The sequence below is a fragment of the Bombina bombina genome, chromosome 1 (genome assembly GCF_027579735.1).
Source record: "Bombina bombina isolate aBomBom1 chromosome 1, aBomBom1.pri, whole genome shotgun sequence".
NCBI lineage: Eukaryota > Metazoa > Chordata > Amphibia > Anura > Bombinatoridae > Bombina > Bombina bombina.
Window position 1 is genome coordinate 1,470,308,393 of NC_069499.1, and position 25,678 is coordinate 1,470,334,070.

The following is a 25,678-nucleotide window of genomic DNA, read 5'->3' on the forward strand; positions in this document are numbered from 1 at the left end:
CAGTTTACGCCGGGGTTAGGTTCTAGAAGGAATGGTTGTAAATCGAAACCGTTGTAAATTGAAACTGGGTTTATAATGTAAGTCAATGGGAAATGAGGGAGTTAGGTTCCAGGCCCCTCTCAAAATTGTCATAAGTAACACCTAATACATTATTTTTAAAGCTTTAAATTGAAGATGTTAAATGCTAAACAGCATTATAAACCTAATAAAATAATCTCACAACACAGAATATATAATTAAACTAAGTTAAATGAACAAAAACATTTGCTAAACAGCATTATAAGCCTAATAAAATAACCACACAACACAGACTTTACTTGCATTTTTCTGCAAACAGTTCTTTCTATGCATTCCAATCTGGACTGATATATAGACAGGAAGATCTTGTTCCTTTGAAATCTGCTCGATAGCTCAGGTCTGGTTAAACTGATTACTTTCAGCTTGCTTGGCTTTGCTGCAACACAAGCGGACAGCGCCACCTACTGGCTATTTTAATAAATGCACTGCTTCTCAATGCTTTTCAATAGCAGTCACATGACTGGAAAAAAAGGTTGTTATTCTGAAACGGTGTAAATTGAACCGTTGTAAAACGAGGGCCACCTGTATTTGGAAGGAAACCAAATGAAAGTCTGTGATTTGTCATATATAGAGGTTTTTGTTTAGGTAAATCAATACTGTAAGCATAAAAACAAGTGAAATGTATACCACAGTTCTATGTATTTGTTGTTGCAGTGCTCTCATGAAGAATCTGCCATAAAACAAATGTAAATACATTTTATGTCTGGGAACTCTGTCTGCCCCATTGGTTAAAATTCTCCACCAATCAGATGAAGATCATTTGTAACATGATTAGACATGGGTTCATGTGGCTGAGACAGGTCTCCATGGTTTTTAAATGTCAATTTCAGAAAATACACCAGCCAGAGGCGTGAAAAATTGCCAGTCCATATTGTTCCCTGTAACAGTCTATGTATATTATGAAGTATTGTTTATGTAATCACATTTGAGATGCTTCATAAGATGTGCAGGTTGTTGTTATTTAGGCTGTTGCATGTGATTTTGCACATTAGGCGCCCATATTTCTCAGGAATTGAACTCACATTTGCTTGATTTCGAATAAGGCTATAAGCCCAGAGCTTGTGTTCCTGATAGGGTTGCCAGCTGTACTTCATAAAAATACGACCTATAGGTGATTGGTTATGGGACGTAGCTGGGTTCGCACAATGGCCTCTATTTATCAAGGTCTGTCGGACCTGATCCGACAGTGAGGATCAGGTCCGACAGACCTCGCTGAATACCCAAGAGCTGCTGGTGCAACAACGCCCCCTTGCAGACTCAAGGCCAATAGGCCCCCAGCAGGGGGTGTCAATCAACCCGATCGTACTCGATCGGGTTGATTTCCGGCGATGTCTGTCCGCTTGCTCAGAGCAGGCGGACAGGTTATGGAGCAGCGGTCTTTGTGACCGCTGCTTCATTACTGCTGTTTCTGGCGAGCCTGCAGGGCATCAAGCTCCTTTCAGAGCTTCATAAATATGCCCCAATGTCTCCACAAAAGCTCAACCTTAGACCCCACCCTTGATCCGACCACATATATTTTTCACAACTTAGCAGTCATTTTATCCCCTTGGTTGCCAGTAACACATGTACAGAGCAGTGATGTGACCCCCTTAGCTGCTAGAGGTACACACCCAGCAATGATTGAACACCCGCATGGTTGCCTGTAACACATATAATAGAAAATGCACAGTGTAACTTCTTTTTGAGCCATATTTCTAATGCATCAAAGCCTAGAAGGCCCTTTACATTTAGTTGACAAAGGCTCTTTAAAAATACTGGACATTTAAGTATCCAGTATTTTTTTACAGATTTTACTGGACAGCCTGCTAAAATACTGGACTGTCCGGTTGAATACTGGACACCTGGCAACCCTAGTTCCTGAGCTCAGACCTCCAGTATAGTGTTTAGTGTTATATTCAGATATAGACTAAATAATCAAGAGCTGAAGGATGCTAGTTACATCTTTTTTTTGGCATTGACATTACTACCAAAGGTTACTAAAAAGCTGTGAGCCATAGAATTTCCAATAGCACATGATTGGTATAATCAAGGAATTATCAGCTGCTGAAATTCTGCTAGTTGAACTCACTTCTTATCACTGAATTTTCAAGTACCATATTAATGCTACAGAGCAGTGCTTATAGTGGTGACAAGCCAAGAAATGGCCCTGTACTGCTGTACACAGTTTTACTGAATGCTGCAAAGGCTTAGCACACATTAGTGCCTTTGATTAGAAAGGAGCTGTAAAGTGGAGCTATTAAAGGACCAGTAAATGCAGTAGATTTGCATAATCAACAAATGCATGATAAAAAGACAACGCAATTGCGCTTAGTCTGAACTTCAAATGAGTAGTATCATGTGACAGCCATCAGCCAATCACAAATGCATATACGTATATTCTGTGAATTCTTGCGCATGCTCAGTAGGAGCTGGTGTCTCAAAAAGTGTAAATATAAAAAGACTGTGCACATTTTGTTAATGGAAGTACATTGGAAAATTGTTTACAATTGCGTGCTCTATCTGAATCATGAAAGTGTAATTTTGACTTAATTGTCCCTTTAAAGGGACTGTGCATTGCAATTTTTTCTACCCTTTAATGCGTTCCCAATGATCCATTTTAGCTACTTGCGTGTATTAAATTGTTTACAAATATCTCTTTTACCTTTAGTTTGTCATTCAAGACAGGAGATGTTGCCTTTTGTAAAACTATGTAAACAAGAAGGTTTACATGAAAACATGCTCCCAGTGTGTGGTGAAAATAGAGGTACTAAAATATTGTTTCTATTGTTCTCTCTAATTACTAGTCTTTGAGTAAACAGTGAGAAATAAGGACTTTGTGTAAACAAAGGGATAAGATAAGGAGGTTTGCTCTTTTTATTGGGTCATGATTTCAATTATCAGAAACATCTATTTCATATACAAATATAAACGTAAAGAAACAATTTCCCATACTTTTTAAACTTTGCAGCTGGTATAAATCATTGGAAACACATTGGGCTAAATTACAAGTGGAGCGCTGAATATAATCATATTCATATATATTTATATTTGCTGCCATCGCTGCGCAACTTACCCCCTTTGCTGGTGCTGAAGTTCTGATGCCGTTTCTGATGGCATCAGTACGAGGTTCCCATAAGAGCCTATGGAAACGCGCTCTTGTGAGCGCAATGCTTCCCAGCGATGCGAACGTGGGGCCGCATTCGCATTGCTGAAAACTTGTAATACCAGTGCACATTATCTAAAGCAAACATAGCATGCTCTAAATCATTACAGTATATGATTTTTTTTATCACTGACCCTACATAACTATGGGGTCGAACAAAATTCTTCAAAAAAGCTTCAAAAAAACCTTTTAATAGTGGTTTTCTGTAGTTTTTTCCAAAGGATTGTGATTGACCCCTAATTGTTTAAGCCCCCCAAAGGAGTTAAACACATAGCTAAACCGCCCTGTAGAAGCTACAAGTCTTCCAGCTCCAGAGCAGGACACAGCCAGTGACTGGTGGGCTGTGCAAATGATACTCCTGACTGGCTGAACTTCTGTGTCCTGTCTCGGAGCTGTAAGGCTGGCAGCTTTTGAGCAGGACTTTACCTTTGTATTTTACCCCTTTTGTAGGGGGGAGGCTAAACTCAGTTATGAAAATGTTTAGCAATAATGACAATTACAATCCAAATTATTGTATTTATTGAAGCATCTTAATAGCTGTTATAAATGTTTATTTTTTTTCTACCAACCCTTAACAAAGGAAGGCCTTGTTTTTGTAAAGTAACAATGTTTTCTGTGACCATTTTTCATTATTTATATTTTTTAAGATAATTACCCTAATTAATTAAAACAAATCTGTTTTTTTTATTTATACAATTGATATCCTAATTTTTCCCTTTATTTTGTGTGGGATGCACAGTTTTTACTATTTTGTAATGTGTTCTGATGCCTCAAAAATATCTGGTGTTTAATAGAAATAATTAATGCCTGCTTGGGTACAGAAGGGACTGACAAAACCCGTTGTCACAAGTCCACTGAGCCTGTACAAAGCTGCTTATGCAGAACAGAGGCTAACAGCCAAGATTAAAACTGGGTGAGGGTCGTGAGTTCTAGAACAGCCAGCCAGATGGAAACAACGGCAGTCAGATTAACAGGCTCAATTAGCAGCGATTGTTTAGGGAGGTAATTTGCAGCCTTACAAGATTGGGCAAAGAACGTGAGGGGAAAAGCCATGGACACAAAAGATGAGGTGATGATGCCAAAAATAATTTGGACAGTTATGTTAGTGACAGACGGGCATGGTTTGGCACAAAAGGGATTAGAATTAGATATGTATCCCAATTTGTAGCAGTTTGGTGCTAAATCTAGTTTACTTCATAATTAAACATACATTCTTTGCCTCTTAGTAAAACTGAAAACAGCATTCACAGGTCAGAGACGGGTGTCTCAGTTTTTCAGCTGGCCTGGATATGACCACAAAGATTTTTTTATATGCCAGTAAATTTGTTTTAAAATGACCCAATAATATACACTTCTAGACAAACATATTCTAAATAAGTGACATGAAAGTGGAATAATAAAATGTTCTAATTCATTAGAACATTTCATTATTAAACAAATGTGCATTTCTCCTTTGCTGAGGTAAAACACAGTTATAAAGGGACAGTATACACCACTTGTCATATAACTGCATGCAATAGACACTACTATAAGAAGAATATGCACAGATACTGATCTAAACATCCAGTATAAAACATTTTAAAAACTTACTTAGAAACTCCCAGTTTAGCACTGTTGATGAGGTTAGGCTGGGACACCCAGTGAAAGAGGCTGATAAAGCAGAAAGAGCAGATCCTTCTACTCACCTGCATATGAAAATACCCATTACTCAAACAGGAGCAAGCAGGAATCTTGGTTAGGAGTCTGTGGCTTGGTTAGGAGACTGAAATTCAGCACAATGTTATTAAAAAAAAAAAAAAGTAAAACTATACTTTGTTACAAAAACACTCCCATATGGGCTGTATAAATGGATCATCTACAACAGATTTATGCAAAGAAAAATTTAGTGTACAATATCCCTTTAAGAAACACATCAGACATGTTCCATTGTCATTCTTGTGCAGAACACAGCCTGTGATTGGTGGCTATTTGTGTATGCTGCCCCCAATTGGCTCACTGGTTATGTCTAGCTCCAGAGAACAAATTATGTCTGTAAACTCAACTGTAACTACTTGTTTAACCGCTTGGCACATAAACATTCAATTAGAGTTCTCTTTTAAAGTACATTTACAGTATTTGTGGGGTTTTCAAATTCAAACTCATTTCAGATTATTTGAAATAAACCATTTGTGCCACAAAAACACCCCTTGTGCATAGAGGCAAATAGACATGGTTGTTATTATTGAACACAAGTGAATGCTTCATGATGCCTTATTATTTTATTATTAGGTATTTGGCATTGGCAGATATTAGTGGCCTCTATTTTTGACTACGTGGCTCCTCCTATATAAAAGGTTCCTGGAGAGTGCCATTTCTTGTTTGTTTCTATGGCTTTCTCTGAGCTTGGATATACTCTATTCGCTTATTATTAAACCAATATATACTCCAAATGATACAGCTACAGGTGGAATGTGGTCGTGAAGACCTGGGGTTGCTGCCTAGATCCCCAAACAAAATCAATCAATCAATGGTTGGTCTACAGCACTATAGAAAAACTTCACTTTATTGGAAACAGTATAAAACGAAAAGGTGTTGTTTTGGGGTTACCCCCCTTAATCATATTAATTGTATGATTAAGGGGGTAACCCCGAAACGTCACCTTTTCGTTTTACATTGTTTCCAATAAAGTAAACTTTTACTATAGTGCTGTGGACCGACCATTGATTGATTGATATTATTAAACCAAAAGTTAGCAATGGAGTTCCAATCAAACTTTCAAATTGGTTGAAAAATTAAATATCATTTAAATATTAATTGATAATTATAATTAAGCATTTTGAAATGTAAGTATTTCTTATAAAATGACTCAAAACAATATGTAATCACTTATTGCACACAGGTCATGAATTGTAAGCACAGTGCTTGAAATGATCTGTTCATTTTAACATGACTCCCATTATTGTCAGTACAGCATCTGATTGGCTGTACCACCCACCTGCATGCAAAAATAAACCTCTAGTAGTGTGAATGACAGTGCAGCTTTTAAGAAAACACCTGAGGGATGCAGAAATATTAAAACCACATCAATTCACAAGGTAAGAGGGGGGCATAGAGCACTAAAATCCTGAAATGCTTTAAAAGCATTACAGGAAAGTATTCAGTTGTCACCCCCCTTAACCAAAGATCCTTAACCAATGATTAGTTTTAGATTTAGGTGCATACTTTTGTAATGCCCTTTTTCCTAATGTTTAATAAAAAATAAAAGGTAGAAAGATAAAAAAAATATATACTGCTATGTAAACGTAAATTTTTAGAATCCCTTTATTACCCATTCCCCAGTTTTGCATAACCAACACAGTTATATTAATATACTTTTTACCTCTGTGATTACCTTGCATCTAAGCCTCTGCAGACTGCCCCCTTATTTCAGAAATGATAAAGTAACTTGCGCCTAGATGGAATACATGCACATGCTCACTATAAAGAGTCCCTAACAGATTCTTGGGTAATAACAGTGATGATATATAGGAGCGCCAAAGGCCAAATAATTTCAAATGTGCTTATGGGGAAAAAATTAATACAATTAGGCAATTGGATGAATAAACTCAGATCAATAAATCAAAAGGTTATTAAAACCTATTTATTTATTTAGAGAGAACGATCTCTAAAAATACGATAAAATATAAGAACACAATTTAAAAATAAAAATAATGAACACAATTAAAAATCAAATAAAAAGTCCACACTGGGATCACCTAAATAAAATAAAAAGAAGGAAAGAACCTATACTAAGTGTGTCTTCGGGCGTGTTCTTTAGGTAATTAACTCACCCAAATAAACGATCCTGGAAGGATAAATATCCTCACAAATCCTGTGCGCAATAACATCTTGATGTCTTGAGAAAGGCCCTTGTATAGGGCTGAAACGTGTAGACGTTATTCTGCACGGAATTTGTGAGGATATTTATCCTTCCAGGATCGTTTGTTTGGGTGAGTTCATTACCTATAGAACCCGCCCGCAGATGCACTTTGTATCGGTTCTTTCCTTTTTTCTTTTATTTAGGTGACCATCTATATCTGGATACTACAAACTTAGGACTACCTTGGAATAGAATCAGATTCATTTCACCATCATACAATTGGGACTCCTCTACTTGTCACATACATTAGGACTATACATGTTGGCCCATGGACGTTTTAAATAAATAATTTTTAGAGATTCTTTTAGTTTATTAGTCTTTTTTTAAGTGTGCCTGCACTCTTTAGTGGTTATAAGCCAATTTGTTATATTGACTATTTTTGTTGATTGGTTTAGTGATAAACATGTTTCACTATTGTGTTCCACACCACTCACACATTTTTACCACATTATTGTTGTTTTATTTTTTGTGATTGATTTGTTTTTTTCCAATCTATTAGCAACCATTTATCCACTGATATTATTTAGCACTTATTTTATTTCACTGTTTAATCTACTGTTTCACTGAGTATCATATTCTGTGCATTTTTTTTACTCTACATCACATCGGAGTGGCTATATGATCCATAGCCCTTTTGATCCATGCCCTTTATTTCCTAAGATACACTTAGATCCTCAGACCTTAATTACCCCTGCTCTCATTGGGCTGATTATACCTTAGGTAACCCCTTATTGAATCATCTTCTAAACATATTTCTATATTTGCTCATATTTTTGTATTTATCTGATTTGTTAACATTTTGTATAGTTCACTTTTCTGTTATATAATTGAGGTGGTTTTGACACATTATTTGCATTGTGTAATTCCTTTATTCTTTGATGTTATATCTTATAGATCTTAACTAGATCTTCCTGGCAAATATCTGTCCCCTTGGGCTGATCCCAGTGTGGACTTTTTATTTGATTTTTAATTGTGTTCATTATTTTTATTTTTTATTTTATTCTCATATTAGTACTATTTATGTTAAATTGTATTCTTATATTTTATCGTATTTTCAGAGATCATTCTCTCTAAATAAATAAATAGGTTTCAATAACCTTTTGATTTATTGATCAGAGTTTATTCGTCCAATTGCCTAATTGTACTCATTTTGTCCCCATAAGCACATTTGAAATTATTTGTTCTTTAAAGCTGACTCTGCCTTTATATACCTGTGTAATACTTTAGCCTTTGGCGCTCCTATACATCATCACTGCCCCCTTATTTCAGTTCTTTTGGCATACTTACATTTTAGCCAATCAGTGCTGACTCATAAATAACGCCATGGGAGTCAGCACAATGCTATCGATATGGCACACATAAACTAGCACTGTCTAGCTGTGAAAAACTGTCAACATGCACTGAGATAAGAGGCGGCCTTCAGAGGCTTAGGAATTAGCACATGAGCCTACCAAGGTTTAGCTTTCAACAAAGAATACCAAGAGAAAAAGCAAATTTAAAAGTGAAAGTTGTTTAAAATTGCATGCCCTGTCTGAATCATAAAAGTTTAATTTAAAATGTAACTTAGTCTGAACTTGATGGGCGTGATCCGATATACGGTGCAGGTTTTGGCGCAAGCGTGGAAACCTGCGCCGCCCGTAGTTTCAACTCGCACAGCGAGCTATCACATATACGCTGCCGGCAGTTGTTAAAGTGTCGTAAGTCGGACAAACTAGCGATATCCAGAAATAAGCGTAAGTACAAATTTCTGGAGTCGCCAGTGACTTATGGCACTTTAGAAACTGCTGCCGCATAAAAAAAAATAACTAAAGTCTTAAATCTCCCGTTACTGTCTAACACGCCTCCCAAAAATAACCCGACACGTATACCCCTCTATCTGCAATCCCTCCTCACACTCCTAATAATAAATATATTAACCCCTAAACCGCCGCTCCCGGACCCCGCCGCCAGCTAATTAAATGTCTTACCCCCTAATGTGATCCCCCTACACCGCCGCTAGCTACATTAAAATTATTACCCCCTAATGTGAGCCCCCTACCCCGCCACCTACATTAACAATATTACCCCCTAATATGATCCCCCTATACCGCCGCCACCTATATTAAAATTATTACCCCCTAATATGATCCCCCTACACCGCCGCCACCTATAATAACTACATTAACCCCTAATCTGAGCCCCCTACCACTCCGCCACCTATTTTAACTACATTAACTCCTAATGTGAGCCCTCTACCCCGCCGCCACCTATATTATATGTACTACCCCCTAATCTGACCCCCTTACACCGCCGCCACCTATATTAAAATTATTAACCCCTAATCTAATCCCCCTACACCGCCTCCACCTATATTAAAATTATTAACGCCTAATCTAATCCCCCTACACTGCCGCCACCTATATTAAATATATTAACCACTAAACCTAAGTTTAACCCTAACACCCCCTAACTTAATAATCATTAAAATAAATCTAAATAATATTAATAATATTAACTAAATTATTCCTATTTAAATCTAAATACTTACCTATAAAAGAAACCCTAAGATAGCTACAATATAATTAATAATTACATTGTAGCTATTTTAGGGTTTATATTTATTTTACAGGTAACTTGGTATTTATTTTAACTAGGTACAATAGCTATTAAATAGTTAATAACTATTTAATAGCTACCTAGTTAAAATAATTACCAAATTACCTGTAAAATAAATCCTAACCTTAGTTACCATTACACCTAACACTACCCTATCAATAAATTAATTAAATAAACTAGAATTATCTCAAATAAAATACAGTTAAATACACTAATCTATATTACAAAAAAAACAAACACTAAATTACAAAAAATAAAAAAAGATTACAAGAATTTTAAGCTAATTACACCTAATCTAAGCCCCCTAATTAAATAACAAAGCCCCCCAAAATAATAAAATTTCCCTACCCTAAACTAAATTAAAAAAGTAATCAGCTCTATTACCAGCCCTTAAAAGGGCCCTTTGCGGGGCATTGTCCCAAAGTAATCAGCTCTTTTACCTGTAAAAAAAATGAACAACCCCCCCATTACAACCCACCACCCACACACCCCTACTCTAAAACCCACCGGATCCCCCCTTAAAAAAACCTAAGTCTAACCCCCAAGTGGTCCTTACCTGTCCTGAAGACCGGCGGAGAAGATCCTGTTCCAGGCAGAGAAGTCTTCTTCCAGGCGGCGACCTCTTCTTTCAGGAATCAGCCGGTACGGAGCGGAGGAGTTGAAGACCGATGACCGCGGAGATGAAGACCGTCCTCTCTGGAACTGAAGACTGACGATGCAGGAACTGAAGATCGAGACCGGAGCCATGGAGCGTGGAGGATCCTCTTCATACGATCTTCGCCGTACACTGAATAGGAATTCAAGGTACGCAATTAAAAATGGCGTCCCTTGAATTCCTATTGGCTGATTTGAGCCTTCAAATTCAAATCAGCCAATCGGATAAGAGCTACTTTAATTCTATTGGCTGATTTGAATAGCCAATAGAATAAGAGCTACTGTAATTCTATTGGCTGATTAGAATAGCCAATAGAATTACAGTAGCTCTTATTCTATTGGCTATTCAAATCATCCAATAGAATTAAAGTAGCTCTCATCCGATTGGCTGATTTGAATTTGAAGGTTCAAATCAGCCAATAGGAATTCAAGGGACGCCATTTTTAATCGCGTACCTTGAATTCCTATTCAGTGTACGGAGGAGATCGTATGAAGAGGATCCTCCACGCTCCATGGCTCCGGTCTTCAGTTCCAGCGTCACCGATCTTCAGTTCCTGTATCGCCGGTCTTCAGTTCCAGAGAGGACGGTCTTCAGCTCAGCAGTCATCGGTCTTCAACTCCTCCGCTCCACGCCGACTGGTTCCTGGAAGAAGAAGAGGTCGCCGCCTGGAAGAAGACTTCTCCGCCTGGAACAGGACCTTCTCCACCGGTCTTCAGGACAGGTAAGGACCACTTGGGGGTTAGACTTAGGTTTTTTAAGGGGGGATCAGGTGGGTTTTAGAGTAGGGGTGTGTGGGTGGTGGGTTGTAATAGGGGGGTGTTCTTTTTTTACAGGTAAAAGAGCTGATTACTTTGGGGCAATGCCCCGCAAAAGGCCCTTTTAAGGGCTGGTAATAGAGCTGATTACTTTTTTAATTTAGTTTAGGGTAGGGAAATTTTATTATTTTGGGGGCCTTTGCTATTTTATTAGGGGGCTTAGATTAGGTGTAATTAGCTTAAAATTCTTGTAATCTTTTTTTATTTTTTGTAATTTAGTGTTTTTTTGTAATATAGATTAGTGTATTTAACTGTTTTTTATTTGAGATAATTGTATTTTATTTAATTAATTTATTGATAGGGTAGTGTTAGGTGTAATGGTAACTTAGGATAGGAGTTATTTTACAGGTAATTTGGTAATTATTTTAACTAGGTAGCTATTAAATAGTTATTAACTATTTAATAGCTATTGTACCTAGTTAAAATAAACACAAAGTTATCTGTAAAATAAATATAAACCCTAAAATAGCTACATTGTAATAATTAATTATATTGTAGCTATCTTAGGGATCATTTTATAGGTAAGTATTTAGATTTATATAGGAATAATTTAGTTAATATTATTAATATTATTTAGATTTATTTTAATAATAATTAAGTTAGGGGGTGTTAGGGTTAGACTTAGGTTTAGTGGTTAATATATTTAATATAGGTGGCGGCGTTGTAGGGGGATTATATTAGGGGTTAATAAATTTAATATAGGTGGCGGCGGTGTAGGGGGCTCAGATTAGGGGTTAATATAGTTATAGGTGGCGGCAGTGTAGGGGGATCATATTAGGGGTTAATAGAGTTAAAGGGCCACTAAACCCAAAATCTTTCTTTCATGATTTAGATAGACAATACAAATTGAAACATTACAATTTACTTCTATTATTTATTTTGCTTCATTGTTTAGATATCCTTAGTTGAAGAAAAAGCAATGCACATGGGTGAGCCATTCACACGAGGCTTCTATGTGCAGCAACCAATCAGCAGCTACTGAGCATATCTAGATATGCTTTTCAGCAAAGCATATCAAGAGAATAAAACAAATTAGATAATAAAAGTAAATTAGAAAGATGTTTAAAATTGCATTCTCTTTCTAAATCATGAAAGAAAAAATGTGGGTTTCATGTCCCTTTAATGTAGGTGGTGGCGGGGTAGGGGGCTCACATTAGGGGGTAATAATTTTAATATAGGTGGCGGCAGTGTAGGGGGATCACATTAGGGGGTAAGACATTTAATGTAGCTGGGGGCGGGGTAGGGGGCTCACATTAGGGGGTAATAATTTTAATATAGGTGGCGGCGGTGTAGGGGGATCACATTAGGGGGTTAGACATTTAATGTAGCTGGTGGCGGTGTAGGGGGATCAGATTAGGGGGTAAGACATTTAATGTAGCTGGCTGCGGTGTAGGGGGGTCAGATTAGTGGGTAAGACATTTAATGTACCTGGCGGCAGGGTCCGGGAGGGGCGGTTTAGGGGTTAAGCACTTTATTAAAGATTGCGGTGGGGGATTGCGGTTGACAGGTAGATAGACATTGCGCATGCGTTAGGTGTTAGGTTTTATTTTGCAGGTAGTTTAGGGAGTTACGGGGCTCCAATACTCAGCGTAAGGCTTACTATGCCTGCAATTTGTGGCGAGGTGAAAATGGAGTAAGATTTCTCCATTTTCGCCATGTAAGTCCTTACGCTGTATATTGGATACCAAACTGGGCGGGTTTGGTATATCACTCTATGGGCCAAAAAACTACGGCCGAAGGGTGAAATATATGAGCGTAACTTCTATGTTACGCCGTATATAGGATACCAAACCAGCGCAAAATTTGGCATCGCCGGCTTTTGCGGACGACGCTGCATATCGGATCGGACCCCAAATGAGTAGTAGATTTTTTTCTGACAAATTTCCACTCCCACTGTATCATGTGACAGCCATCAGTCAATCAAAAATGCATATATATATATTCTGTGAGTTCTAGCACTTTCTAGCACTTGACGTGACTTAAAATGTGTAAATATAAAAAGACTGTGCACATTTTGTTAATGGAAGTAAATTGGAAAGATGTTTAATATTGCATGCTCTATCTGAATCATGAAAATTTAATTTTGACTTGAGTGTCCCTTTAAGACAATCAAGTTAGGTCTGAAACTTATTACTAATATTATTAGACTGCAGATACCAAAATTACTGAGATCCTTTTTCCCCCAGAGTCTGTCACCACCCTCCTGATCTGTTTGCAACTCCACAGCCACCTTATGCTAATTCATTCTAGAGACTCTAATTTTGTGTTATTATGTTATGGTACTGAGACAAAGCTTTGCTATATTTTTTCTTTAGTGATTGTACTTATTTCTATAGGTGGAGTAGTGAAGTGTACTGTATGTCTGCCTTCTAATATTGTCTTGACCCCATTCTTAAAGGGATACTACACCCAATTTTTTTCTTTCATGATTCAGATAGAGCATGCGATTTTAGCCAACTTTCTAATTTACTCCTACTATCAATTTTTCTTCTTTCACTTTCTATCTTTATTTAAAAAGCAGGAATTTAAAGCTTAGTTTCCAGCCCATTTTAGGTTCAGCACCCTGGATAGCGCTTGCTTATTGGTGGCTACATTTAGCAAATCAATAAGCAAGCATAACCCAGGTTCTGAGCTAAAAATGGACAGGCTCTTAAAGGGACAGTCTAGTCCAAAATAAACTTTCATGATTCAGATAGAAGATGTAATTTTAAACAACTTTACAATTTACTTTTATCACCAATTTTGCTTTGTTCTATTGGTATTCTTATCTGAAATCTAAACCTAGGAGGCTCATATGCTAATTTCTAAGCCCTTGAAGGCCGCCTCTTATATGAATGCATTTTGACAGTTTTTCACCACTAGAGGGAATTAGTTCATAGATAACATTGTGCTCACGCACGTGAAGTTACCTAGGAGCCAGCAGTAAATAGCTAAAATGCCAGTCTGTCAAAAGAACTGAAATAAGAGGGCAGTTTGTAGAGACTTGGATACAAGGTAATCACAGAGGTAAAAACTATATTAATATAACAGTGTTGGATATGAAAAACTAGGGAATGGGTAATAAAGGGATTATCTATCTTTTAAAACAATAAAAATTCTGGTGTAGACTGTCCCTTTAAGCTTTACATTCCTGCCTTTTGAACAAAGATAGCAAGAGAACAAAGAAAAATTGATAATAGGAGTAAATTAGAAAGTTTCTTAAAATCACACGCTCTATCGGAATTATTAAAGAAAAAAAATTGTATTTAGTGTCCCTTTAAACCATGATCAAAAGTGAGATGTAGACTTCCATGCATGCTCACTGATATCATTTGCATAGCTCTCTGTGATTTATTTTGTGCACTTATCAGTCACAGAGCTAAACACATTTCCACTTTGGAAATGCTACTGAGAGGATACAGTGGCCACAAAAGGGACACAAGCTTTGGCTAATTTTATTAACACTTTGTTTAAAGTCAAGCTTTTATTTGAATGTTGTTCCTTGTAATAGTGCTCTATACTGTGTTTACTTGAATAGTTTGATATTCCTTCGTCTGGGGTCTAAACCTCAACAGAAATACAAGAACTTGGATACAAACCTGTTGCATTTAAGTTGATCCTCTTGCTATATAAGTTCCTGTATACACTTTATTTTGAATGTAGCTATATTACTCTTTGTAATGGCAATATTTGTACATTATGAAAATTGTAATAAAAAGGATTTAAAAAAAAACAAAAAAATAAAAGTAAAAAAAAAAACGCCACAACCTCAGATGCAATCTAACCCTTCCCTACCTAACACCTAACACCCCTCTAAACTAAACACCCTAAGTTACAAGAAAAAAAAATCTAAGTTACAAGAAAATAAAAAATCTACAAAGTTGCAAAAAATAATAAACTACAGTATCCAAAATAAAAAACTCACCATTATACCTAGCACTAATCTACATGCCACATAAAATAAAATTAAAACCCAAAACAAAAAAAACCCCTAAATCCTATCACTAAAATAAATTACAATAGCCCTTAAAAGGGCATTTTGTAGGATATTGCCCTAAAGTTATCAGCTCTCAAAACAAAATCAATTACAAAAACTCCCCTCTACAATACAAGTAACCTCCCAAAAGAAAACCTAAATCTTCCTTTAAAAACCTAGCCTACAAAAGAAAAGTAAAAATAAAAAAACCCTATTCTTAAAATTAAAAAAAAAACTCACCCAAAAAAGTCCTATCCAACCCAAAAAGTTGTACTCGCCATTGGGAAATCCGGCTCTTCTTGATCCGAAGTTGGGCCCTCTTGTCCCGGCTTTTAGTTGTAGTTTTAGTCTTTGTGACTGCTGCTTCATAACTGCTGTTTCGCTCGCCAGAAACACGGGGCATCAAGCTCCATTCGGAGCATGATAAATATGCCCCAGAATGTTTGAATCAGCGAAGTGCAGGGTGCAAGGAGGGTAATGGCCATGCTATCAGCTGTGGAGATTACATTGCCTGAGCTAGTTAGTGTAGGTGTAGTAAAACTTAGGTCACCATGGCAATATTTGAAGTGTGCCTACACGGAACCTAATTTTAGTTTTAGTGTGTGCACTGTTTGTGCCGTGTAGACCCACTTCAAATAGGGCCCCCCTGCCGCAGCAAAATGCCGACAAGCAACGAAGTTGGGGATGACGATGTCATGCTCCCATTGACTTCTATGTGAGAGACATCGACGCGCGGCCGGAATAACTTGGACATGCCCCTTTTCTTAGAATTTCTCGACAGACAGTCGGACTGATAGGCTGACGAAGCCAGCGAAGAAATTTCCCAACAATCTGACAATGCTTTACACAGTTTACACCAGCAGCCGCCTCAGCTGTGTAGAATGTATGGCTCCGACTTCTTTGGTGTCCGTTCTTAAGTACCTGCAGTGTAACTTATGTTCCATAATGGCAGCCCCCATGATTAGAGGGAGGTCCATGAAATGTATTTAGTGTTTAGAGTCCCTTTAAAATCTAACCAAAAACTTCAAATTCAAAGTGTACTTTATTTTTCTAATGTAAAATAAGTCTAACAGCCTTGGCTGAATAGGGGCGTTCCTTGAGTGTGTCTGAAATTCTCTCATAGGCCTCACCATATTCTCAAAGTATTTGTCCCTGTAAGTCTTACTGCTTTATGTCATGAAATATATGCTGGGGACTTTGTATTAAGCTACGCAATTTACTTACACACTGATAGAAAAAGCCTTGTGAGACTTTGAAGTGGATACAAGTAAATGAAAGTACATTGAGACAACATCATTTCATTTGTATTTGCTTAAAAAAAATGTTAGGAGCACCAGGATCTCCCTTCTGTTTCCTTTGCAAGATTCTTCATTGCAGAGAACTTTGTAACTTTCTATAGGAAGCAGCTTGACACTTGTAGGTTCAGTCCCTTTTTTTAGAAAATTGAGCGAGGTTTGTTCTTGTGACGGTTGGTTTAATATTTCACTTCCTGCTGGAGAATTTTTGAGAACAAGGCCCACTTGTTGCTTTCTTCTGTAAAGGGACAATCAAAATGTGCATTGGTGATTTTCAGTTTTGATTAGAAGCATTTTTACAATATACAAGTATAAGCAAAAATGCTCTTAGTAAAAGCTATAGCTGTTTCAAGAGTGTATTTAAGTATGCTCCGTGCACCAGCATTTTATCAATAGCACTTGCTGAGAGAGCCTAAGCTGCTTATCATTTGGTAATGACTTGATTTGTTAAAGGGACACCCCAGTCAATATTGAAATGCGCGTAGATGAATTACATCTTTGAATATAAACATATTTGCAATATACATATATAGTCAAAAATGTTTCTAGTAAAAGTTATCACTGTTTTAGTGCTAACATTTTTATGTGTACGTGCATGTGAAGCATAGCTAGATATTCTCAAAGCACCAGAATTTTAAATACTGCAACAGCTCAGAGTGCCATTGGGGCTTGTATCATGTCAGCACATAACAAATTGAGTCATTACCAGATTATATAAGCACCTTAGGCTCTCTCTTAGGCTAGTGTTAATGTTTAAATTGCTGGTGCATACCTAAATACACTTTTGAAACAGCTTTTATTAGAAGCATTTTTGCTAGAAGATTTATATTACGAAAATGCTCCTATTGAAATACATCCATGTGGGTTCCAATTTTGGCTGGAATGTACCTTTAATTGCTGCAGTATTCAAAATGCTAGTGCACTGAGAATATCTAGGAATGCTTCGCATGCACATGCAAGAAATTTGCTAACCCTAAAACAGTGACTTTACTAGAAGCATTTTTGCCAATATATGTATAATGCAAATATGGTTCTGTTCAAATGTGTAATCTATTTATATGCATTTCAGTTTTGACAGGACTGTCCCTTTAAGCCTTTTCCCCCCTCTTTTTACTACGTCATTTTTAACCATTGGGAAATAATTTTAATACACAAGAAAAACCTGTGTTATAGGCTGCTATTTATTTATTTTTTTGTGGTCTTAAATCTTTATATTTCTTCTTTCTTCTATTTTTAAAAAAACAAAAAAAAATGCAAAATGTGTCTGATGATAGAGACAAGGTGGAACATAAGTTCAGATAACAGAAAAATAAAGATATGAAATGAAGAGGAAACACAAATTTGGCGCAGGAAAATGAAACATGAGAGTGTTAGGTTAAACAAACATACTGCTGGGAAAAAAAACTGTAATTGGCAGTGAAAGCTACAGTAGGATAGGACGATAAAATAAAGGTCACAGGAGGAAAATCTAGTAAACTGATAGAGGAAGCAAAGACATCTGAGCAGATGGTGGGTATGTATATAAGTACATAGGGTATGCTGGAAAAGAGCAGATGGGTAATGTGGGGTTACATTGGGGTAAAAAGAGGGACAAGGGCAATGAAAGAAAACTGACAAATAGTAATAGAAAGAGGACACAAACGGGAGGGGAAGTGATATATCCTACAAAACAAGACATGAGATAAAGATATGGATAGGATAAGGGGAATATTTTAGCATAGGTCAAATAAGCCTGTGCATAGGGCACTAGGATTTTATGGGACACCACATTTTGAGTGGTACATCTGTGGTATGATGCCTCCAAATCCCATGTTCTCCACAAATGTATTTTGCATTACAGCTCAATGTTCCCTAGTTGACTAGTACAGGGAGTTACCCTTTAATGCACCCATAAAAAATATATTTATATGTATGTTGTGGGTAAGGTGTTCAGAGGCAGCAGATTTCCTATTGCCCAGGGAAGCACAAGAAAGATTGCTCTCCTGGATAAAATTGATGTACCCCTGCTGGGTACACATTCCACTAATATAGTTGCAATCTGACCTTAGGAATGAGTAGTGCAAAAATGCTCTTCTTAGTTAGTTCCAAAATCAATTAATACAAGTACAAAAGCCTTTATACAAACTTCTTGAGACTGGATGGTTGGATAATTTGGAATGGTTTTGACTTCGGAATATTTGTATATTTGTATCTGTAAAATAAAACAGCTTGGAGAGGGAATGCGATCAAGTGTAAACAAAAATATCTTGTGTCATTTAGGCAATATTTACAAGTCTTATACATGCAACCTAAAGGTAGTTTTATATTGTTTTAAAACTTTAGTACACATAGTACCATCAGGAAGACAGTACAGTACTGTAATCAAAAAGCAAATAGTTTTTGTTTTATATGACTATTGACTAGCATTTGCATTTTAGAACACAGAAACCAAACCAAAGACACAGTCAGAGAAGATTGTGACTGTCTGGAAAAAATTGTCATTTTTAATCATTTTATTTTCAAAAATATAGTCATGAAAAAAGTCTGGATTTCAGATTCTGGGATTCGTACCTTCACAGCCTTCCTTAAAGGGACAGTCTAGGCCCAAATAAACTTTCATGATTCAGATAGAGCATGTAATTTTAAATAATTTTCCAATTTACTTTTATCACCAATTTTGCTTTGTTCTCTTGGTATTCTTAGTTGAAAGCTTAACCTAGGAGGTTCATATGCTAATTTCTTAGACCTTGAAGCCCACCTCTTTCAGATTGCATTTTAACAGTTTTTCACCACTAGAGGGTGTTAGTTCACGTATTTCATATAGATAACATTGTGCTCGTGCACGAGAAGTTATCTGGGAGCAGGCACTGATTGGCTTAGACTGCAAGTCTGTTAAAATAATTGAAAAAAGGGGTAGTTTGCAGAGGCTTAGATACAAGATAATCACAGAGGTTAAAATTATATTATTATAACTGTGTTGGTTATGCAAAACTGGGAAATGGGTAATAAAGGGATTATCTATCTTTTAAAAGAATAAAAATTCTGGTGTAGACTGTCCCTTTAAAGTGAATGTCAAGTTTGATAAATCAGTGCCCGGTTTTAAAAAACCTATTAAAAACAGGGGCACTTTCATTTATCAAACTTTACATTTCACTCGTTTTGGTAAGTAATCTTTCAATCTTGAAAGCTACTCCAGCGCTTCCCCCGCCTCTTCATATGTCAAAAATGACGAATCCGGCTTCCTCATTAGCTTAGCACCAAGTGTATAAATCAAACGATTGCAGAGATATTATATTCCAAAATGCAATTTTCCTGACTGCTGCTCCTGGCTCTACTAAGCGGGTCTTAATTTGCATAAGTGCATAATTGCGCCAATAAACTGAAGAGGCTCTGGTAGCGGGAGAGAGCTGCTTTCAATTTAATGGCACAATTGGGCCGGCTGTGACTAGACAGCGTGCCCCCGGTGCGCTTATGCAAATTAAGACCCACTCAGTAGAGCCAGGAGTGGCGGTCAGGAAAATTGCATTTTGGAATATAATATCTCTGCAGTCATTTGATTTATACACTTGGTGCTAAGCTACTGTTATATAATTCTGCACTATGTAAAAGAGAGGGAGAGAGAGAGAAAAAGAGAGGGAGAGAGAGAGAAAAAGAGAGGGAGAGAGAGAGAAAAAGAGAGGGAGAGAGAGAGAAAAAGAGAGGGAGAGAGAGAAAAAGAGAGAGGGAGATAGAGAAAGAGAGGGAGGGAGAGAGAGAAAGAGAGAGAAAAAGAAAGAGAGAGAGAGAAAGAGAGAGAAAAAGAAAGAAAGAGAGAGAGAGAGAGAGAGAGAGAGAGAGAAAGAGAGAGAAAGAGAGAGAGAAAGAAAGAAAGAAAGAAAGAAAGAAAGAAAGAAAGAAAGAGAGAAAGAGAAAGAGGGAGAGAGAGATATGGTTCATACAGTAGAATGGACACGTTAGCACATCATGCAGACATGGTACATATATGGTACATACAGTAGAATGGACACGTTAGCACATCATGCAGACATGGTACATATATGGTACATACAATAGAATGGACACGTTAGCGCATCATCCAGGCATGATAATGCATGATGCACACAAATTAACTGTTATTCAGACCGGTACATATTACTAACCTTGTAATAAGACGCACAATAGTGAATATAATATTTAATTGATGGGGGGACAATATGAGCACAGAGACCATGGGGCATATTTATCAAGCTCTGTATGGAGCTTGATGCCCCGTGTTTCTGGCGAGCCTGCAGGCTCACCAGAAACAGCAGTTATGAAGCAGTAGTCACAAAGACTGCTGCTCCATAACCTGTCCGCCTGCTCTGAGCAGGCGGACAGACATTGCCGCAAATCAACCCGATCGAGTACGATCGGGTTGATTGACACCCCCCTGCTGGCGGCGGATTGGCCACGAGTCAGCAGGGGGCGGCGTTGCACCAGCAGCTCTTGTGAGCTGCTGGTGCAATGCTGAATACGGCGAGCGTATTGCTCTCCGTATTCAGCGAGGTCTGGCAGATCTGATCCGCACTGTCGGATCAGGTCCGCCAGACTTTCATAAATAGGGGCCAATGAGTTACTGTTACAGTACATTACAGGGTGTTGTATTGAGACACAGTGACAGGGGACAGATACAGTAGTTGACAGAGTCAGACATCGGTGTACACTATGCAACACCACATAACCAGTATGTGGTCATAACACACACAGACAGGTCTAGGGGAGACAGGCACACATGTATAGACAAAAGGACACCCACACTGAGTAACACTGGCCCCACTCCATGTGATGCACAGAATAACAACTAGTGAGGTGTCTCAGATAGCGTGATAGCAATGTAAAATGGAAATAGCTATGGAAATAGCTATGTCTTCTACATAAAACACAAGTACTTCGTACTATACCAGTGATCCACAGACGAGTGTCAGAGCCCTTAGCTGATGGATTTTTCTTGTGTATAAAGTCTATGAACCATGACACAAGCTTGCCTTAAGCCGGGCCCTGGCTGAAACGGCATATTCCCAGCGCTGAAAGGCCAGACCACTGCTTAGAGCTCACAGCTTAATCACTCTGGGGTTCTAAGTGTAGCGATGGAGGAGCCTCATCAAGCCGCAGCACCATCATGTGACTGTAGTGATGCCCGTTAGCACCACCTCTCTGCTCACTCACACTGTCTATCGCACAGGCTGAACTGTGCGATTAAGACAGTATAGGGATGGGTTGGGAGGTGGAGCAGGTTGCAGGCAAATCTAGTGAGAGCACTATAATGACAGGCATCAGGCTAACCCCACGTGCGGTTAAAAAAAAAGATACAAACATTTTATATTTTAAAAAAAAGACTTTGGCTTTTTTGGGGGGGCTATAAAATAAATATAATTTTTCCATTAGGGGGGCTATTGGAAAAATTATATTTTATTCAAAGTTTTTTTTTCCCTTAATTTGGGCTGGGGGTTCACGTGTGGCTGTGAACATATGGAGGAGACTCCACTGGCAGTTCATACAACATAGTATCTCCTTTTCAAATAGCAACACTCACATAGAGAGAGCTAATAGTGAACCTGAGAGGTGATGGAGACAGGGTTACCTCTTTGCTTGTAAGCACACAAGTATAGTAGGCACTAATAGTCGATCTGGTGTGTGTGTTACTGGCAACTTCATAACAATGTTATTGCATAATAGTATCCATTACCTTCCTTGTAGGTTGCCAATTCCGAACACCGCTCATTAGCTCTCTACGGAAGACGCTGTGCTGACAGGATAAGAGCCACTCCCACTGCTCACAGCAATAGCACAAAGTCCGGATAAGCAAAAAATGACTTGTTCAGCAATGGCATGGATGGCAAAGCTGAATATAAGTTAAAAAGTAAAAATTTATAAGTACATCTGATAAAAAGACAGGGTACAGCTGGGCTCAAGAGGAACCCAAAACACACAGACCGTCCATTTTATCGGATGTACTAATAACATTTTGACTTTTTAACTTACTTTGACCTTTGTGTTCCATGCCATTGCTTAACAGGTAATCTTTGTTTTTAACCTACCTAGGTTTACTGGGTGAGGATTGACATGATACGCTGTTGGCATTTATCATTGAGCAAGCAGTTCTTGTGAACTGCTTGTGAAATGCCGCCCCCTGCAGATTTGCGGCCATTCATTCGCTAGCAGGGGGTGTCAATCAGCCCGATCGTAGATGATCAGGCGGATTGAAGACCACAGCCTCAGAGGCAACGGACCAGTTACGGAGCTTGATAATTCGACCCCTATGTCTGAAACATAAAGGTTTAATTTTGACTACTGTCCTGTTAAAGTCAGTAGGGATTTTTTCTAAAGGACTGTAATTGATCTCTTTGCTTTAAACCTTTCATTTTATGGGGAATTTCTTTTTGAGATTAATGTCCTTTTTTTCTTTATTGTTGTGTTTGGTGTTGTGGTCAGTAGTTTGTTACATCACACATATCTCAAAGAATCATTGGTACTTTTCTCTATAGGTGTAAATGTCTCAGCCAATCAGGATGATGAGACAGATTATGAGACATTCCAGATGCAAATAGATAAGGAGAGCAAAAAGTGTATCTTTCACACCAATGCTGGAAAGTACTGGACCTTGGTGAGCCATGGAGGTATCCAGTCCACAGCCACTGAACTGTAAGTACCACAAATGATGCATTTTCCATTGACAGTAGACCTAGTTAAATGGACAGTAAACACCTTGTAATTACAAACTATTTCTGTCATCTTGGTAAAGAATAACATTTTGTCTGATTTGCTGCGATTGTTTCTCAATAGCCAAACTCCACCCATCTCTTTTGGATGAGCAAATTTAAACTTGAGCCTGCAGCTGACAAGGTTAGCTATGGTCATATTGTTAGTATAAAGTGCCTTGTTTTGCAGTTCTTAACTGTTAAAGACAACAAGGGAGTTATATGAAGCAAGGTTAGCCTTGACAAGTCAGCAGGGTGCATTTCAGTTCTGAAAATTAGAAAAGCCAAATTCAGTGCTAAATTACATGAAAGGGGCAAAATAAATGACAGTATGTTGCAAAGTTGTTTTACTACTTTTTATATTAAAATCTTGATGTGTTTTTTTTTTTTTTGTCCCTTTAAAGCAATTATATTATGTTTCTGCTGATTTAATTTAAAGGTCCAGTAACCACAATATTAGACACACTATGTAGCTATACATCATGATAACTACAGTTCTCTCCACAGAGATATTTTGCAGCCGGGTAACATACTCATGTATATAGCATCCTATTATCCGCTAGATTTGGAGTTTTGTCGGTAACGACCCGAAAAACTAACGCCGGCTTTTTTCTGGCCGCACCATAAAAATAACTCTGGTATTGAGAGTCCACATACAGGCTGCGTTAGGCTCCAAAAAAGGAGCGTAGAGCATTTTTAACGCAGCTTCAACTCTCAATACCAGAGTTGCTTACGCAAGCGGCCAGCCTCAAAAACGTGCTCGTGCACGATTCCCCCATAGGAAACAATGGGGCTGTTTGAGCTGAAAAAAAACCTAACACCTGCAAAAAGGTGCGTTCAGCTCTTAACGCAGCCCCATTGTTTGCTATGGGAAAACATTTCCTACGTCTGCACCTAACACTCTAACATGGACCCCGATTCAAAAAACCCTTAACCTTACACTTATTAACCCCTAATCTGCCGCCCCCGCTATCGCTGACACCTGCATTTTATTTTTAACCCCTAATCTGCCGCTCCGTAAACCGCCGCTACTTACATTATCCCTATGTACCCCTAATCTGCTGCCCCTAACACCGCCGACCCCTATATTATATTTATTAACCCTTAATCTGCCCCCCACAACGTCGCAGCCAGCTACCTACAATAATTAACCCCTAATCTGCCGACCGCAAAGCGCCGCCACCTACGTTATCCTTATGTACCCCTGATCTGCTGCCCCTAACACCGCCGACCCCTGTATTATATTTATTAACCCCTAATCTGCCCCCCACAACGTCGCCTCCACCTGCCTCCACTTATTAACCCCTAATCTACTGACCAGAGCTCACCGCTATTCTAATAAATGTATTAACCCCTAAAGCTAAGTCTAACCCTAACACTAACACCCCCCTAAGTTAAATATAATTTACATCTAACGAAATTAATTAACTCTTATTAAATAAATTATTCCTATTTAAAGATAAATACTTACATGTAAAATAAACCCTAATATAGCTACAATATAAATTATAATTATATTGTAGCTATTTTAGGATTAATATTTATTTTACAGGCAACTTTGTAATTATTTTAACCAGGTACAATAGCTATTAAATAGTTAATAACTATTTAATAGCTAAAATAGTTAAAATAATTACAAAATTACCTGTAAAATAAATACTAACCTAAGTTACAATTAAACCTAACACTACACTATCAATAAATTAATTAAATAAACTACCTACAATTACCTACAATTAACCTAACACTACACTATGAATAAATTAATTAAATACAATTCCTACAAATAAATACAATTAAATAAACTAGCTAAAGTACAAAAAATAAAAAAGAACTAAGTTACAAAAAATAAAAAAATATTTACAAACATAAGAAAAATATTACAACAATTTTAAACTAATTACACCTACTCTAAGCCCCCTAATAAAACAACAAAGCCCCCCAAAATAAAAAATGCCCTACCCTATTCTAAATTACTAAAGTTAAAAGCTCTTTTACCTTACCAGCCCTGAACAGGGCCCTTTGCGGGGCATGCCCCAAGAAGTTCAGCTCTTTTGCCTGTAAAAAAAAAACATACAATACCCCCCCCCAACATTACAACCCACCACCCACATACCACTAATCTAACCCAAACCCCCCTTAAATAAACCTAACACTAAGCCCCTGAAGATCTTCCTACCTTGTCTTCACCTCACCGGGTATCACCGATCGGTCCTGGCTCCGATATCTTCATCCAACCCAAGCGGGGGCTAGACATCCACTGAAGAAGTCCAGAAGAGGGTCCAAAGTCTTCATCCTATCCGGGAAGAAGAGGCGATCCGGACCGGCAACCATCTTGATCCAAGCGGCATCTTCTATCTTCATCCGATGACGACCGGCTCCATCCTGAAGACCTCCACCGCGGACCCATCTTCTTCCGGCGATGTCCAACTGAAGAATGACGGTTCCTGATTGGAACAGCCAATAGAATGCAAGCTCAATCTGATTGGCTGATTGGATCAGCCAATCGGATTGAACTTGATTCTGATTGGCTGATTCCATTAGCCAATC

General features: G+C 37.9%; 1 protein-coding gene and 1 long non-coding RNA gene across 2 annotated transcripts in view; one reads left to right on the forward strand and one right to left on the reverse strand.

Annotated features, from left to right (window-relative positions):
* The window catches only part of FSCN2 (fascin actin-bundling protein 2, retinal), a 74,652-nt gene that overhangs the window by 32,653 nt on the left and 16,321 nt on the right, over positions 1–25,678 (forward strand). Inside the window, exon 2 of the mRNA XM_053706833.1 lies at positions 22,916–23,072. Within this exon, the coding sequence (XP_053562808.1) occupies positions 22,916–23,072 (157 nt within the window). The remainder of the gene's footprint in view (positions 1–22,915; positions 23,073–25,678) is intronic.
* Positions 16,633–25,678, reverse strand: part of LOC128653520 (uncharacterized) — a 112,085-nt gene continuing 103,039 nt past the window's right edge. Inside the window, exon 3 of the long non-coding RNA XR_008401360.1 lies at positions 16,633–16,671. This is a non-coding gene — a long non-coding RNA (uncharacterized LOC128653520). The remainder of the gene's footprint in view (positions 16,672–25,678) is intronic.